General features: G+C 40.5%; 1 protein-coding gene across 1 annotated transcript in view; it reads left to right on the forward strand.

Annotated features, from left to right (window-relative positions):
- The window catches only part of QRICH1 (glutamine rich 1), a 44,146-nt gene continuing 25,591 nt past the window's right edge, over positions 1-18,555 (forward strand). The window contains exon 1 of the mRNA XM_082704009.1: positions 1-1,753. Within this exon, the coding sequence (XP_082560135.1) occupies positions 1,445-1,753 (309 nt within the window). The 5' untranslated portion in view covers positions 1-1,444. The remainder of the gene's footprint in view (positions 1,754-18,555) is intronic.

Below are 18,555 nucleotides of genomic sequence, written 5' to 3' on the forward strand. Positions count from 1 at the left end.
TTACAGGGACAAAGAGCCATAATCCTTCTTTATACATTCAGTTGCAAATCCAACATACATGTACATGTATGCATATATGTACCTACTGTGTGTCAGCCATTCAGAGCGTATTGGGACACAGTCTTGTCGGCCAGGAGTTTAGAGTCAAGTGAAAGAGATGAGATGATTACCCATATGCCTTTTATCTGTAACATAAGGCAGAACACCTGGGCAGTGAAAGAGACTGGCCTTTCTAGCCTTGATGCCCTTCTAGCCTTTCCTTGATGACCCAGGGAGACAAAACACTTTTTCATTTGCAATTGACAGAGAGCCCTTTTTGGCAAAAAGGTTGACATCGTCTGTGAGACCCTCCTGTCCTGCTTCTGCTTTTGTTCTGGAGGTGGTTCTGATCCAGAGAGGAGGGAACAGTATGAAAGTAGCAGTGGTAGGGCCCTTAGCAGTCCATAGATAGATTGTGTGGTTGTCCCCCAGGTAATTGAGAATTACTATCTACCCCTGCAGATTCATTCTTAGGGTAAATACCCCAATGAAGAATGTGACAAATTGATCTCTGAATCTTAGTAATGACCTAGTAATTTAAAGTGCTATTCAGCTCCCTCCCCCAGCTAATTTTAATAATACCAGCTAGTACTTATATGGTGTAGTCTATGTTGGATTTTCTTCCAAGGACTTTACTTGTGAAGTGTGTTTAATCTTTATGTCAATTCTGTATGATAGATACTATTTGTCCCCATTTTATATACAAACTAAGGTTAACTAACTTGTCCAGGGTTTCAGAGCTAAGGAGAGATCACGCTGGGATTTGGACCCTGGCAGTCTGGCTCCAAAATCCGTGCTTTTGACCAGTAAGCTGTGCTGTAAAAGAATGTGAGCAATATACGTCAAGCGGATTTTTGGTGTTTCTGGTGGCAGATGAAATATAAGTATATACTCCCTTTCTCTAGGGTCTTGCTACAGCTAGATGGCATGTGTATTCTTCACTCGCGGACATCGTTGGTCGCAGAAATTGAACATGTCAGTAGGAATCCCTGCTCCTAACTTCCTTGGTTGTCCTCTCTGTGATGGTCACAGAGTAATTTTGCATGTGACTTTTGTTGTCCGGTGCTTGGCTCTGCAGAGAAGATGGCATTGGCCTAGAACTGGGTGGAGAGTGTGTTTTCAGCCTGTTTCATCCAGTACTGTGACGCATGCCTTTGTTTTTTGTTTTCACTGTGATAGTTTGATTTAAGAAATGTTTATGGGAACAATTTCTAGATGCTGTTAACTAAAAAAAGAATAAGGTGGTATAATAACTCTATTTTGGATTCTAGATGTACACAGCTACCCTGAATATTCCACTCTGATGCAAGCATGATTGCTCTGCATTTCAGAATATGAAAACAATAGCATAATTTTGACTTCTGACCATTTATTTTATTTCTAGGAACCCTAAGGACTCTGCAATATGAATAATTCCCTGGAAAACACCATTTCCTTTGAAGAGTACATCCGAGTGAAGGCGCGGTCTGTCCCGCAACACAGGATGAAGGAATTTCTGGACTCACTAGCCTCTAAAGGGCCGGAAGCCCTTCAGGAGTTCCAGCAGACAGCTACCACTACCATGGTGTACCAACAGGGTGGGAACTGCATTTACACAGACAGCACCGAAGTGGCTGGGTCTTTGCTTGAACTTGCCTGTCCAGTCACCACCAGTGTTCAGCCACAAACCCAACAAGAACAGCAGATTCAGGTTCAACAACCACAGCAGGTTCAGGTAAAAGGGAGATGTTGAGGTGCATCCTGTTTAATAGATTTTATTTGCCATCCGGGTTTTGGTTAGTAGGAACATCACATCACAAATGTCCAAGGTTATTTTTACTAGGGGGAGTACTCTGGTTTTTTAAAACACATTTTATTTAACACAGAGGCTTTCATAGTATAGACTAAAAGTATTTGCAACTACCATAAACTAAAAAGATTGCAGATACTTGCCATTTGCTTTGGAGAATTGAACAGTATGGGAATTAGTGGTCTTCTGGGACTGGGTTTGGATGTGATACAGCTGTGTGTAACAGAAGGCTCTCTTTTATCTGTGTCATCCTGAACAGATCAAGAGCAGAGGAGGGGTTCATATTACCTCATTATTTAAAGCATGACATTTGGAAGTTGTTTTAAAAGGATATAATATATTTCAGTGATCTTCATTTATTTTTATTGTTCCCTGACTTAGGTCCCTTGTAGATTTCTAGGTCTGCATTTACTATTTGTAATCCTCAGGAAATAATGCTAATTGTAATAAGCTTACAGAAAGAGAAGAAGCTTCATACATTTGCTGAGAAGGTCAAAGTGCCTCTTTAGGGCTTCCTCATCTGAGACTAACAGTATGCTCCATTTACAAATGCTGCTTTCTTACCCCTGTCTGTTGTGATTCTGTTTCATTTTGTCTCAATGTTTTTTACACCAAGAGAATTGGAAAGGGTAGAACTTGATGGAGGGGCAAGGACTGCAGAGAGGTATGTTTGATAAGATAGAAAGACTGGCCTCTTTGCTTCCTAAGAAGCATTCTTAGGAATGCAGGCAGATATATTGGAAGGATCTGGGCTCTGGAGTTGCATTCCTGGTTTTAAGTCTGGCTTGACCTCCTATTTGTTGACATGATTTCAATCTTTTTAGCCCTAGATTTTTCATCTGTTAAATAGGGATAATACTATTTAGTGATACTGAATGAGATAATAAACAAGAAAACATCTGGCACGTGGAGGAATGCAGTATTGTTTTTTCATTTTTGTTCTTTTTTTTTTTTTTAATTTTTTTTTAAGATTTTATTTATTATTCAACAGAGAGAGTGTACACAAGCAGGGGGAGCTGCAGGCAGAGGGAGAGGGAGCCGCTGACCTCCTGCTGAGCAAGGAGTGGGATGTAGGGTTCAATCCCAGGACCCTGGGATCATGACCTGAGCTGAAAACAGACCCTTAACGACTAAGCCACCCAGGCACCTACCTCTATTTTTTCCATTCTTTGTAAGGTGTATAGGAAAGGTAGACTGATTTTTTGGTTCAAGAAATTATTCTGCTGTTACTTAAACCGTGGACTTCATTTTTCAAAAGGTTAAAATGGTTTGGGATATGGTCGTGTGACTAGTCTGTAGAGCATTCAGTGTGACTCTTGATCTTGGGGTCTTGAGTTCAAGCCCATGCTGGGTATAGAGCTCACTTTAAAAAATAAAAGGGAAAAAAATGGCTTGAGATTTGAGTCAAAAATGTTGTTTAAGATGGTGAATTGAGGTCACCTATTAACGCTCCCACCACTTGAGCGGGCTCTCTCTCTCACTTAAAAATAAAAACAAAGGGGTGCCTGGATGGCTCAGTGGGTTAAGTCTCTGCCTTCAGTTCAGATCATGATCTCAGGGTCCTGGAATTGAGCCCCCGCATCCTGTCTTCTGCTCAGCAGGGAGCCTGCTTACCCTCCTCTCTCTCTGCCTGCATCTCTGCCTACTTGTGATCTCTGTCTGTCAAATAAATAAATAAAATCTTAAAAAAAAATTAAACCTCTTTTTTTTTTTTTAAAGATTTTTATTTATTATTTGAGAGAGAGAGAATGAGGGAGAGAGAGCAAGAGAGGAGGGAGGTCAGCAGGAGAAGCAGACTCCCTGTGAAGCAGGGAGCCCAATGTGGGACTCAGTCCCAGGACTCCAGGATCATGACCTGAGCCGAAGGCAGTCACTTAACTGACTGAGCCACACAGGCACCCAAAGCAAAAAAACTCTTAGGGCAAATCTGTTTTCATTAATAACTGGCTTAAGCCAGAGGGATTTAATTTTTCTAAAATTTTCTAAAATTTTTCTAAAAGTTGGCTTTGTAGGGACGCCTGGGTGGCTCAGTTGGTTAAGCAGCTGCCTTTGGTTCAGGTCATGATCCCAGCGTCCTGGGATCGAGTCCCACATTGGGCTCCTTGCTCAGCAGGGAGCCTGCTTCTCCCTCTGCCTCTGCCTGCCATTCTGTCTGCCTGTGCTCTCTCTCTCCCCCTCTCTACCTCTGATAAATAAATAAAATCTTTAAAAAAAAAAAGATTTAAAAGTTGGCTTTGTAGATTTAATTTAAATAAAGATTAAATTGATACTGTTACTTACAAAAATTGATACTGTTAATCTAAAGTTACCAAAATCATAAGCTAGACAGTATTAATAAAAATACGACTGAAAATACAACTTTATATAAGACTTTGAAAAAAAATTTTTTTCTGAGTGACATCAGAGTCAAATATATGCCTTGCAGTTATAAGATTATTATGCAGGGGTGCCTGGGTGGCTGAGTTGGTTAAGTGTACAATTCTTGATTTCAGGTCAGATCTTGATCTTGGGGTTGTGAGCTCAAGCTCAGCTTGAACATCCAGCTCTATGCCCACTTAAAAGAAAAAAACCTGGAGTTACTATACACACATGTTGGTTTCTTGGTCTCTTTTATTGGCCTATCTATACTTAGTTTAAAAGGATAATTTTTTAAAATTAAAAATAGCGCATGAGGCATAGGGGAGGTAGGTCCTGTACTAGCAGATACTGTTTGCACCCAAGCTGCTCTGACTGGAGCCTGTGCTTCTGCATAGTGCTGCTGATACACGAAGAACTCCGAGAAAGTAGAAAAAATAACCTAGTAAAAAAATGAACAAAGGATATAGTAGTTTGTGAAAGAAGAAATACATGTGATCATATGCATATCAGAAGATATTTCATACTACTGGTAATTATAGAGGTATAAATTTTGAAAGTGAAATATATTTCATTTAATAGATAGGAAAACATTTATAAAGATTTTATCCAGGACAGCAAGGGTATGGAGAGGATAAATTAGTGTAACTCTGGGGCACGTAGGTGGCTCAGTCAGTTAAGCGTCTGCCTTAGGTATAAATCATGATCCTAGGGTCCTGGAATTGAGCCCTGCATCGGGCTCCCTGCTCAGGGGAGAGGCTGCTTCTCCCTCTCCCTCTGCTGCTTTTGCTCTCTCCATTACTCACTCTTTCTCTCAAATGAATAAATCTTTTTTTAAACAATGCAAAAAAAAAAAATTAGTGTAACTTCTTGGAAGTGGTTTTGGTAATACTTGTCAAATGCTTAAGTGTGCATACCTTTGACCTTGCATTTGTGTTCACAGGTATATATGTATATGGGGATATTCACTGCTGCACTCATTATAGTAGTAACACTAGAAACAAGTCGCTCAGTAAGGGAAATGGCAAATAATGGCACTGGTACAATTGTAGTATATTGTCCTATGTAGCCAGAAGAACGAGGTAGATCTACATGTTTTGACAGGGTAGGATGTTTAGCCGATTGCTGAGGGTCAAAACCAGTTTAGTATCTCTTTTTTTAACATGCAGAATGTAGTAGTTCTTGAACAATAGTAGTAAAGTTCAAAACAGTAATTGGGCTTGGGAGTGGGGTGCTAAGGAGAAGAGCTCAATTTTTATTTGTTTATTTATTTTTAACTGGGCTCCATGCTGGGCTTGAATTTTATTTTAATTTATCTTTTTAAAATTTTTTTATTAACATATAATGTATTATTAGCCTCAGGGGTACAGGTCTGTGAATTGCTAGTTTACACACTTCACAATACTCACCATAGCACATACCCTCCTCCCCAATGTCCATAACCCAACCACCCTCTCCTTACCTCCCCAGCCCCAGTAATCCTCAGTTTGTTTTGTGAGATTAAGAGTCTCTTATGGTTTGTCTCCCTCCCAATCCCATCTTACTTCATTTTTTTCCTTCCCTACCCAGCAAACCCCCCACATTGCCTCTCAAATTCTACATATCAGGGAGATCATATGATAATTGTCTTTCTCTGATTGACTTACTTTGCTCAGCACGATACCCTCTAGTTCCATCCATGTCATTGCAAATGGTAAAATTTCATTTCTTTTGATGGCTGCATAATATTCCATTGTATATATTGAACACATCTTCTTTATCCATTCATCTGTTGATGGACATCTAGGTTCTTTCCATAGTTTGGCTATTGTGGTTATTGCTGCTATAAACAAACATTAGGGTACACGTGACCCTTCGGATCACTGCATTTGTATTTTTAGGGTAAATACCCAGTAGTGTGATTGCTGGGTCGTAGGGTAGCTCTACTTTCAAGTTTTTGAGGAACCTCCATGATGCCTTTCAGAATGGTCACACCAGCTTGCATTCCCACCAACAGTGTAGGAGGGTTCCCCTTTCTCTGCATCCTCACCATCATCTGTCGTTTCCTGACTTGTTAATTTTAGCCATTCTGACTGGTGTGAGGTGGTATCTCATTGTGGTTTTGATTTGTATTTTTTGTATTTCCCTGATGCTGAGTGATGTAGAGCACTTTCACGTGTGTCTGTTGGCCATCTGGATGTCTTCTTTGCAGAAATGTCTGTTCATGTCCTCTGCCCATTTCTCGATTGGATTATTTGTTCTTTGGGTGTTGAGTTTGATAAGTTCTTCATAGATTTTGGATACTAGCCTTTTATCTGATGTGTTGTTTGCAAATATCTTCTCCCATTCTGTCTGTTGTCTTTTGGTTTTGTTGACTGTTTCATTTGTTGTGCAAAAGCTTTTGATCTTGATGAAATCCCAGTAGTTCATTTTTGCCCTTGCTTCCCTTAACTTTGGTGATGTTTCTAGGAAGAAGTTGCTGCAGCTGAGGTGGAAGAGGTTGCTGCCGGTGTTCTCCTTAAGGATTTTGATGGATTCCTTTCTCACATTGAGGTCCTTCATCCATTTTGGGTCTATTTTCGTGTGTGGTGTAAGAAAATGGTCCAGTTTCATTCTTCTGCATGTGGCTGTCCCATTTTCCCAACATATTTGTTGAAGAGACTGTCCTTTTTCCATTGGACATTCTTTCCTGCTTTGTTGGAGATTAGTGGACCATAGAATTGAGGGTCTGTTTCTGGGTTCTCTATTCTGTTCCACTGATCTATGTGTCTGTTTTTGTGCCAGTACCATACTGTTTTGATGATGACAGCTTTGTAATAGAGCTTGAAGTCTAGAATTGTGATGCCACCAACTTTGGCTTTCTTTTTCAACATTCCTCTAGCTATTCGAGGTCTTTTCTGATTCCATATAAATTTTAGGATTATTTGTTCCATTTCTTTGAAAAAAATTGATGGTATTTTGATATGATTGCATTAAATGTGTAGATTGCTTTAGGTAGCATAAACATTTTCACAATATTTGTTCTTCCAATCCGTGAGCATGGAATGTTTTTTCATTTCTTTGTGTCTTACTCAATTTCTTTCATGTATACTTTATAGTTTTCTGAGTACAGATTCTTTTCCTCTTTGGTTAGGTTTATTCCTAGGTATCTTATGGTTTTGGGTGCAATTGTAAATGGGATCGACTCCTTAATTTCTCTTTCTTCCGTCTTGTTGTTGGTGTATAGAAATGCAACTGATTTCTGTGCATTGACTTTATATCCTGACACTTTACTGAATTCCTGTACAAGTTCTAGCAGATTTGGAGTTGAGTCTTTTGGGTTTTCCACATAAAGTTTCATATCATCTGCAGAGAGTGATAGTTTGATTTCTTTGCCGATTTGGATGCCTTAATTTCTTTTTGTTGTCTGATGGCTGAGGTTAGGACTTCTAGTACTATGTCGAATAGCAGTGGTGATAAGGGACATCCCTGCAATGTTCCTGACCTTAGCGGAAAAGCTCTCAGTTTTTCTCCATTGAGAATGATATTTGCTGTGGGTTTTTCATAGATGGTTTTGATGACATTGAATGGGCTTGAATTTTTAAGTAAACACAAGGGGCGCCTGAATGACTCAGTCAGGTGAGCATCTGACTCTTGGTTTCGACTCAGGTTGTTGTATTTGGTTTGTGGGATCAAGCTCTGCACTGGGCTCCCTGCTTAGTATGTGCTAACTTCATGTACTCTTTTTCTAAAAATAAATAAATCTTTAAAAAAAAGCAAACTAATTTGCAATGAAAGAAAAGTGCTGTTTGGGAATATTTTGCTTTGAACTTGTAGGTATAGGGCAATGTTTTTGTTTTAAGATTTTATTTATTGGAGAAAGAGAGAGGCCACGAGAGAGGGAATCCAAGCAGGGAGTGGGAGAGGGAGAAGCAGGCTTCCCACTGAACAGGGAGCCTGATGCAGGGCTTGATCCCAGAACCCTGGGATCTTCACCTGAGGTAAAGGCAGACACTTAATGATTGAGCCACCCAGACGTCCCAGGACAATGATTCTTAATCTTTTCTTCTTTTTGAGACATCTTATGTCTCTATGGATAAAGCCCTTTGCTGTAGATGCTAGACCGAAAGCTCCCTGATTTGTGGAGTATAACATTATACCTGGAAGGAGAGAGATGGTTACATAAGAAAAATCTTACCATATAGTGATGAATGCAGAGGAGTGAAACAAAAGCAGGTGGGGGGATCAGGATAAGCTCAGTGTGCTCTTAACATTGAGTTAAGACCAAAGTGTTGGCAGATGAACCATCGTGGTTATCTGAGGAAAGAGCATTCCACATCAGAAAGCCCTACGGTGAGAGCCTGCTTATTTTTTTTTAAATGGCAGAAAGACGGGGGTGCCTAGGTAGCTCAGTTAGTTAAATGATTTCAGCTCAGGTCTTGAACTCAGGGTCATGAGTTGGAGCCCCATGTTGGGCTCCACACTGGGTGTGGAGTGTACTTTTAAAAAAGGGCAAAAAGGTGGGTCTAACTAGAGTGCATTGAATGACTGGATGAGGCTAGAGGGGTGACATATGTATGTACTGTCATGTACGTCTAAACAGACCTGCCTTCTCAATTCACATGGTTAAAAGACTCTTTGCCCCATGGTACAGTTGACTCTTGAACAATGTGGGGTTAGGGGTGTTGGCTCCCTGCACAGCTGCAAATCTTCATGTAATTTTTTTTAAAGATTTTTATTTATTTATTTGTCAGAGAGAGAGTGCACAAGCAGGGTTTGCTGCAGGCAAAGGGAAAAGCAGGCTCCCTGTTCAGCAGGGAGCCGGATGCAGGACTTGATTCCAGGACCCTGGGATCATGACCTGAGCCAAGGGCAGCCACTTAACCAACTAAGCCACCATCATCCCTCTTCGTGTAATTTTTGACTCCCCAAAAACTTAATAGCCTACTGTTGACTAGAAGTCTTACTGACATTAGCAGTCAATTAACAAATATTTTGTATGTTACATGTATTATATACTGTATTCTCATAATCTAGACAAAAGAAAATGTTAAATCATAAGGAAGAAAAAATACATTTTCCTTTTTCAAAGATTTTATTTGAGAGAGAGTATGCATGCGCATGTGAGGGTGTGGGGGGGCAGAGGCCGAGAATCTAAAGCAGAGTCCACAGAGCCTGATGTAGGGCAGGGCTCAATGTCATGACCCATGAGATCATGACATTTAACCAACTGAGCTACCTAGGTACCCCAAGAAAATACATATTCAGTACTCTGCTGCATCTATCACAAAAAACCTGCATATAAGTGGACCCATGCAGTTCAACACAAGTTGTTAAAGGGTCAGCTGTATTGTGTCTCAGTGTCTCAACCTAACCCCCCCCTTTTTTTCTTAAGATTTTATTTATTTGAAAAAGAATAAGAAGGGGGGGGGGGTTGTGGGTAGAGGGAGAAGCAGACTCCTTGCTGAGCAGGAAGCCTGATGCCAGAGTCAATCCGGGCACTCCAGGACCGTGACCTAAGCTGAAGGCAGTTGCTTAACCAGCTGAGCCACCCAAGCACCCCTCAATCTAACTCTTTTTTAATAAGAATTAAAAATTATGTCTGTATTACTGTTACTTAAATTTTCAGAACAATTTATTGTCTTGAGAACCTAGGCTGTTTTCTAAATTGCTTTTTTAAAAAATTATGGCAAAATTAGATTGCTTTTTAAAAACCATGTGTTAACCACCTTAGAGAGTTTCCTCTGTCAGACTTCCGCATCCGTCCAGCCTAGAAGCAGCACAGACATTGTTAGTTTTGACAGTAATTACATCCTTAGAACAGTTTTAGTGAATTGATGGGAGACAAAGGTACATGTTAAAGGTTAATCACAGAAGTAGCCATCTGAATAAGCTTCACTGTGTTCCTTTACTCTCTACTACTAACACAGTCACACTTCGGGCCACCAAATGTGTGGGTTTTTTTCCCACATTGACCAATTCTCTGACATCAGCTAGCTGTCCTACAATTCAGTTGATACTGTCTACTTGGAGTTAGTGTCAGGTCCCACAGGTTAAGGGATCTGTCCCACAAGACTGCCCTCCAGCTCATATACCAGTCAGGTCCTAGGATATCATCTGTACTTCTGATTGACTAGCTATCAGTTGGGGTTCTTACTACCCCTCCTTAGGTTTCATAATTTGTTGGAACAACTCACAGAACTCAGGGAAACACGTTTGCTGGTATATTATGTAATAAATGATATGATAGAAGATAAAAATGAATAGCCAGATAAAGATATATAGGAGCTTCTGTCCATATGGAATTGGGGTACACCACATTCCTGGCATGTTCACCAACAAATCAGTTCCCTGAACCCCATACTTCTGGGATTTTTATGGAGGCTATATCCCATAGGTACAATCCATTAGTATCTCAATTTCTATCTTCTTTCTTCTCCAGAGAATGGAGTGTGGGGCTGAAAGTATCAAGCTTCTAATCATGGCTTGGTCTTTCTGGTGACCAGCCTCCGTCGAGGAGCCCACCAAGAGTTGCCTCAATAGAACACAAGATGGATCTAGCATTTTTATTATCACTTACAAAATTATAAAGATTTTAGGAGCTCTGGCCAGGAGCCAGAGAGAATAAAATACATATTTTTTTATTATACCACAGTATCATACATCTAGGTAAGATAAGGAGGCAACTTCTAAGGACAAAAACAAAAGCATATAAATGCCTTGATAGTGTGTATAGTACTAGGAAAGGTCCAGGTTTTCTGTTCCTGGTCTGTTAGTCTGAGCTGGATAAAGGGGATTTATTTGGAACTTCTCTTTCAAGAACCCTCTTGAGTTGGGTGCTTCCTAAAGCATCCACATGGAGTTAGATGCATGTGTTAGAAAGAAGGCCTTCTTTTTTCTTTTTTCTTTTTTTTTTTTTTTAAATATTTTATTTATTTGACACAGAGAGAGAGAGAGATCACAAGTAGGCAGAGAGGGAGGCAGAGAGAGAGAGAGACGCGGGCTCCCTGCCAAGCAGAGAGCCCGACACGGGGCTGGATCCCAGGACCCTGAGATCATGACCCGAGCTAAAGGCAGAGGCTTAACCCACTGAGCCACCGAGGCACCCCGAAAGAAGGCCTTCTGATGGTGAATCCCAGGGTTTGGGTTTCATTTCGCATCCATGAAATTGCTTGTTCTTCTGCCCTTTTACAGGGCAGGAACTGAGGCTTCACACAGGGCTGGTTGGTCAGTCTGGCTGCACTAAGTGAAGGGTACTTTGGGGAAGGGGACTTCTCATCACTTGCTCCTTTTGCAATTCTTCATTTGTTATTTCAACTCTTGTCCCTCTTTCTCTTTTTCTTCTTGCTGTTGTACATCCCCTTCGTGCTGGATGGTTCGTAACCCCTCATCATAGTGTGGAATTACCAAGAATGACAAAGAGTTAATCAAAAGCCAGACTTGGCTCTGAGACAAACAGGATTCTGGTCTGTCTCTGCAACTTTAGATACGTCATCTTAAGCAAGTGATTTAACCACCGAGTCCATTTCCTTATCTACATCATGAAAATAAAAGAATTTATGTTGTAGTTACTTTGAGGGTTATATAAAATATTAAGTCCTAAACACATTCCCTGGCACATAGTAATCCTTTAATAAATAAATAATAGCTGCTGTTGTTTTCTTCTTCCTCTTCTCATTAGTGCCATTCCTACCTTGGGCCTCAGTCGCTTTTCAAATATTTTAAAAGTACCCAAACATTTATTCCCACACTGTTGGTAGTGCCATTTTTATCCTTTTTTTTTTCTTTTCCTTTTTTTCTTTTTTTTTTTTAAGTAGGTAGGCTCCACATCCAGCATGGAGCCCAATATGGGGCTTGAACTCAAGATCGTGAAATCAAGACCTGAACTGAGATCAAGAGTCAGATGCTTAACCAACTGAGCTACTCAGGCGCCCCATTCTTTTTTTTCTTCAATACATAAACTTAACAGATGCAATTCAGATCTCTAGTAACTCCCCTGAACATCCTCCTCTCCCAGAGTAAATGCTATTTTAAGGTTTTTAGCTTGGTGTGATATTTTCTGTATCCATCTGGGTATTGATTTTTAGTTATAAATATTAGACATTCCCCCTCACCCCCTTTTTAATTCCGAAAGAAAATGACTAAAGGATAGTAGTTAGCTCAAGGAATTTGTGGGAGGGCTGGAGAATGGGTCTTGGAGATTGCAGCCAGGCACAGGACTCAGGTCACATTGCTGGCCTGCTCTGGCAGAGACTTTCTGCCACACCCATGGGCACAGGTCCTTGCTCTACTACAGTCTCATTGGGATCTATGCCATCCTGCTCCATTTCTGCCATATTCCTCCACTCTCACCAGAAAATGGAGGTTGTGGTTCTTGCTGCCTCATGTTGCTCCCTTCTGAGTCCAAATTTCATGCAGTGTGTCTAATTTGGGAAGCTTTGGTCACATGCCCGCACTAGCTGCAGGAGAGGTTCGGAGAATGAGTCTGGCTTCTGCCTTAGAGAGGCAGCGCTCGTTTTATGATGTATTCTGCAAACATGGGTGTGCAGCCAAAAACGGGACTGCAGTCAGCTACTCCCTCACTGGCACATTGTGGGCCGATTGGGATCCTGATCATCACTTGGATCAGTCAACCACGTATTGCTCCTTTTCCTGGCTCTTCATGTCCAGCCTTTTACTCAAATTTAAATCTCTTCCCTTACCGTATTTCTAAGTTCATTCGTATAAGAGTTTGGTAAATGTTTAATACGTGAGTAGAGACTTTACCATTTTCAGAAGAGTGTTAGTTGAATAGGAATTCTACCAGGGCCCCTAAATTTTTGCTAGACTAGTTGTTAAAAGGTGCAGGTAGGTTCCTGCGTGTGTGATTCCTTACCTAGTGGGGTGTTCTTCTACTATGTTGAGCACTGTCCTCAACCATCCCTCCTCAGTGAGACTCAGAACATGAAATGGAATGTGAGCTACATGAGTTTCCTAGTACTGTTTTTTAAAGGGGACAAAAGAAAGGTGAAATTGATTTTTTAATCACATTTAATCTAATCTAATACTTCAACATGTAATCAGTATAATATTAAAAACCATTTTCCCCTTTTTTGGTACAAATCCTTGAAATCTGGTTATGTTTTGAACTTGTAGCACGCTATAGTTTGAACATTACAGGTGATGGCCAACTACAGGTAGAGGATATTGGACCAGCACAGCTTCAGAGGAATGTGAGGGAAGAATTGTTTACTCTATCCTGTGGAAATAAAGTAATTTTAAAAGTTGTTTATGAGGCAGAATGTGGAAATTGACCCTACACGTTCAGTTTATTTTCTTATTTATTTATTTAAAGATTTGTTTATTCATTCTGGGGGGGGTGCTGAGGGAGTGAGAGTCTCAAGCCGACTCTGCACTGAGCAGAACATCACGTGGGGCTTGATCTCATGACCCTGAGATCATGACCTGGCCTGACAATAAGAGTCAGCCACTTAACTGACTTGACTGTGCCCCTAGGTGCCCCTTTTCTCCTTTAAATGAAATACTGATTTTATTTTACACTTTACCCAGAAGAAGAAGAAAAAAAAATCCAAGAAGTGGTACTAGATACATTTTTTTGGTTTTGTTTGAGTTTCAGTGATTGGAAGAAAAGATTCCTAATATTGGTAGTACATGTGTTATTTCATGGTTTCTCATTGTTCCTTAGTTGGAATACTTAGTCCTTATGTGTTGAGCTTTGGATTACTTAGGTTATGAATGACACTGAGGAAAAAGGAAAAGATTTTCCATCTGTAAACTAATTAAGAATGTTGACAAGTCAGGGCCAATAAGACTGCTAGACTAGTGGTTATCCAGGTGAGTAGAATCACCTGGAGAGGTTTTAAGATACTTATTTTAGAAAGAGAGAGGCTCGTGGAGGGCAGAAGGAGAGAGAGAGTCCTGAAGCACACTCCGAGAGCACAGAGCCCAACACGGGTCATCTCTGCCACTCCCCCCGCCGATATCAAGACCTGAGCAGAAACCAGGAGTCATCTCCTTAACCATCCTAGCCATCCTGATGCCCCTCACCTGGAGAGTTTCTTAAAATGAAAAATGGCTAGGGCACCTGGGTGGCTCATCCTGGCTCCATGCTCAGTGGGGAGTCTGCTTGAGCGTCTCTGCCCCTCCCCCAACTCCTGCGCTTACGTGCACTCTCCCGAAGGCCCGCGCTCTCTGTCAAATAAATCTTTTTTTTTTTTTTTAAAGATTTTATTTGTTTATTTGACAGACAGAGATCACAAGTAGACAGAGAGGCAGGCAGAGAGAGAAAGAGGGAAGCAGGCTCCCTGCCGAGCAGAGAGCCCGATGCGGGACTCGATCCCAGAACTCTGAGGTCATGACCTGAGCTGAAGGCAGCGGCTTAACCCACTGAGCCACCCAGGTGCCCTGTCAAATAAATCTTAAAAAAGGAGAGAATGGCTGCTTCCCTCACCGCATGCCCTGAATTCTGATTTAGTGTAGGTAGGACTGGGGTCACTTCTAAATGTTTGCATTTTTCCCCAATTTTATTGAGATCATATAGCATGTATAAGTTTAAGGTATACACCTTAATGATTTGACTTATATATCATGAAATGATTACCACAATAAAAGTTTGGTTAACTTCTGTCACCTCATATAGATTTAAAAAGGTTAAGAAAAAGGAAGTTTTTCCCTTCGTGATGCAAGCTCTTAGGATTCACTCTCCTAACAACTTTTCTCTATACCATGCAGCCATATTAGCTACAGTCATCCTGTTGTACATTATCTCCTTAGCACTTCTGTATCTTACAGCTCTGAGTTAATACCTTTTGACCACATTCATCCTGTTCTTCCTCCTCCCTGTGCCCACTTTTATTAGTCATAAATTGATGTCTTTATCTATGAGTTTCTTTTTTTTTAGATTCCATATATGTGAAATCATGTAGTATTTGCTTTTCTCTGACTTACTAGCATAAAGCCATCAATGTCCATCTGTTTCACAAAGGTCAGAATTTCTTCATCCTTTGGCAGACACTCAACCATTTTCCTGTCTTGTTATAAATAATGCTGTGAACATGGAGTATAGATGTTTCATTGACATGTTTTAATTTCCAGAGAATTTTTATTTTTATTTTTTTTTAAGATTTTATTTATTGGGGCACCTGGGTGGCTCAGTTTACTAAGTGTTTGCCTTCAGCTCAGGTCATGATCCTGGGGTCCTGGGATTGAGTCCTGCATAGGGCTCCCTGCTCAGCAGGGAATCTGCTTCCTGCTTTCCCTCTGCTGCTCTCTCTCTCTGTTAAGTAAACAAATAAAGTCTTTAAAAAAAAAAAAAAGATATTATTTATTTAAAAGAGTGCATGAGAGAGAAAGCAGGGGGAGGGACAGAGGAAGAAGCATACTCCCTGCTGAGCTTAGAGTCCAGTGATGGGCTTGATCCCCGGACTCCGAGATCATGATCTGAGTGGAAGGCAGATGCTTAACCAACTGAGCCACCCAGATGCCTCGAAAATTTTCATTTCTCATAAATTTCCAGGTTGATGCTGAATATGCTGCTCCATGGATCACATTCAGACATACCTTCTGAAAAACTTAATTGGTAATATACTCAGTGGAGTAAGGAATCTGAGAAAAAAAAAAAGTCATGAGAATAAAGAAAACAAAACCAGCTCAGAATTGAGCTCTAATTGCAGTGTCATAGCTGTACAGAAGACCCAGAAAGCAGTCTTCCCAGGTTGAAATATAAAGTCAGAATGCTCAAGAAGAAAGTAGTGCCGTACATCTTATGTGATCAAGAGCCCAGAAATACAGTTATACTTCTCTTCTGAATAACGGGGTGGGGGGGGGCAATTAAGCCTGGAAAAGCTGAGGGGAGCTAAATGAGAAGGTTAATGATTTAATTGTGTGAAGAAAACTAAAACTGTGATTTATGAGGGATTGATAGAAGGTGGAAAATAGTGGTTTTTGAAGGAAAAAAAATCATTCCCCTCAAAATGTCCCCCTCTCCCATTTGATAATACAACTTTTCTAGGATACGCAAGCTTAGAGATGATCTTTTTCCTTTTTGTACCTATTGAGAATCATCTTAAATCTAGGCTTAAGTTTCAAAATGCTTTTTAATAATCTGTGTATATTTTTTGCTTAGTTAATCAGTCTGTCAGTTTGTTTGTTTTTTTCTTTTGAGACACTTGACCGGAGTATTAAAACCTTGAAAATTATAGCTAAACCTGTTAAAAGCATAGAGTTGATCAATCACAGTACTAACTTCTGAATGTCTACCTTAGATTTTTGTCTTTTCCTCTTTTTTAAAAAGATTTTATTGATTTAGGAGCGCCTGGGTGGCTCGGTGGGTTAAGCCTCTGGTCATGATCTCAGGGTCCTGGGATCGAGCCCCGCATCGGGCTCTCTGCTCAGCAGGGAGCCTACTTCCTCTTCTCTCTCTGCCTGCCTCTGATCTTTCTCTCTCTGTTAGATAAATCAATAAAATTTTTTTAAAAGGTTTTATTGATTTATTTGAGAGAGAGACACAGCGAGAGAGGGAACACAAGCAGGGCAAGTGGGAGAGGGAGAAGCAGGCTTCCTGCCGAGTAGGGAGCCTGATGCAGGTCTTGATCCCAGGGCACTGAGATTATGACCTGTGCCAAAGGCAGCTGCTTAACGACTGAACCACCCAGGTGCCCCCCCTCCTTTATTTAAGAGAACTCTTTTATAGCAACTCTTACTACAAAGAAATACTTGAAGTTGTACAGTTCTTTCAGTTCACTTCATTTTTGCTGCTTTTCTGAGTAAAATTTAATTTTTTGTGTTTGTTTGCTGAGTTTCCAAATTCTTACTATGACCATGTAGTTGTGATTAGCCAGATAAAAAGTTAACGTTTTTATATAAATTTTAAAATTGGGAGGTAATATAAATAACAATCCTTACTGACCTATGATAGTTATGAATAAAGATGATGAACGTATAATATTTGATTTTTTATTCAGTATGTTGACATTGGTAAAGAAATGTCACAAAGTGCTTTAACTCTTACTCCTCTAATTTTAAATTCTAACTACTTTGGATCTAAAATGGCATCAGATTGGGCGCCTGGGTGGCTCAGTTGGTTAAGCAACTGCCTTCGGCTCAGGTCATGATTCCCGGGGTTTGGGATTGTGGCCCACATCAGGCTCCCTCTGCTCTGTGGGGAGCCTGTTTCTCCCTCTCCCTCTGTCTACTACTCCCCCTGCTTGTGCTCTCTTTGTCAAATAAATCTTTTAAAAAAATAATAATAATAGGGGCGCCTGGGTGGCTCAGTGGGTTAAGCCGCTGCCTTTGGCTCAGGTTATGATCTCGCGTCTCGGGATCGAGTCCCGCATCGGGCTCTCTGCTCGGCAGGGAGCCTGCTTCCTCCTCTCTCTCTCTCTGCCTGCCTCTCTGCCTACTTGAATAAATAAAATCTTAAAAAAAAAATAATAATAATAATAATAAAATGACATCAGATTATTTGTACTTTATTCTGGAGTGAGGAGTATTCCTGTCCCCCACTGCCCCTGCAGTTCTGATTCCATATTACATATTAAACAGTTATTGTGATAACTGTTTCCATTTCTGTTGGAAGATTGAATGTTGATAAATGGTTTCTAAGAAAAATCAATTAAAAGAGATACAGCAGGAGCAGTAAGTGTCCAGCTGTTGGTTTTGGCTCAGGTCATGATCTCACTGTCAGGGAATTAAGCCGCTTGTGTGCTCCTCAATCAGCCCGGAGTCTGCTTGAGGTTTTCTCTCTCCCCGCCCCTCGCCCCCACCACCAGGTGCTTGCTCACTCACTCTCTGACTCTCTAAAATAGATAAATCTTGGGGTGCCTGGGTGGCTCAGTGGGTTAAATAAAGCCTCTGCCTTCAGCTCAGATCATGATCCCAGGGTTCTGGGATCGAGCCCCGCAACAGGCTCTCTGCTCAGCAGGGAGCCTGCTTCCCCTTCCTCTCTTTCTGCCTGCCTCTCTGCCTACTTGTGATCTGTCAAATAAATAAATAAAAATCTTTAAAAAAAATAAAATAGATAAGTCTTTAAGAAAAAAAGATACAGTAAACTTATGAAGCATATAGGCTAGGATTTAGTGATAATAGCCAGTTTTTTAGTTTACTTATAAGATTTATTTGAGAGAGAGAGTGTCGGTAGGGGGAGGGACAGAGGGAGCAACTTCAGGTAAGCTCCCTGCTGAACACAGAGCTCCATGTGTGTGCTCAATCTCTCCAACAAGGAGATCATGACCTGAGCCTAAACCAAGAGTTGGAGACATAACTGACTGAGCCACCCAGACACCCCAATAGCCAGATTTTTAAAATTTTGTTTTTAAGCAAGTAATAATAATTATAAATAATATATATATAATAATTATAATAATAATAACTATTATAATAATTATTATAAATAATAATTATAAAATGTCTATGTA

Source organism: Mustela nivalis, assembly GCF_964662115.1.
Source record: "Mustela nivalis genome assembly, chromosome: 1".
Classification (NCBI taxonomy): domain Eukaryota; kingdom Metazoa; phylum Chordata; class Mammalia; order Carnivora; family Mustelidae; genus Mustela; species Mustela nivalis.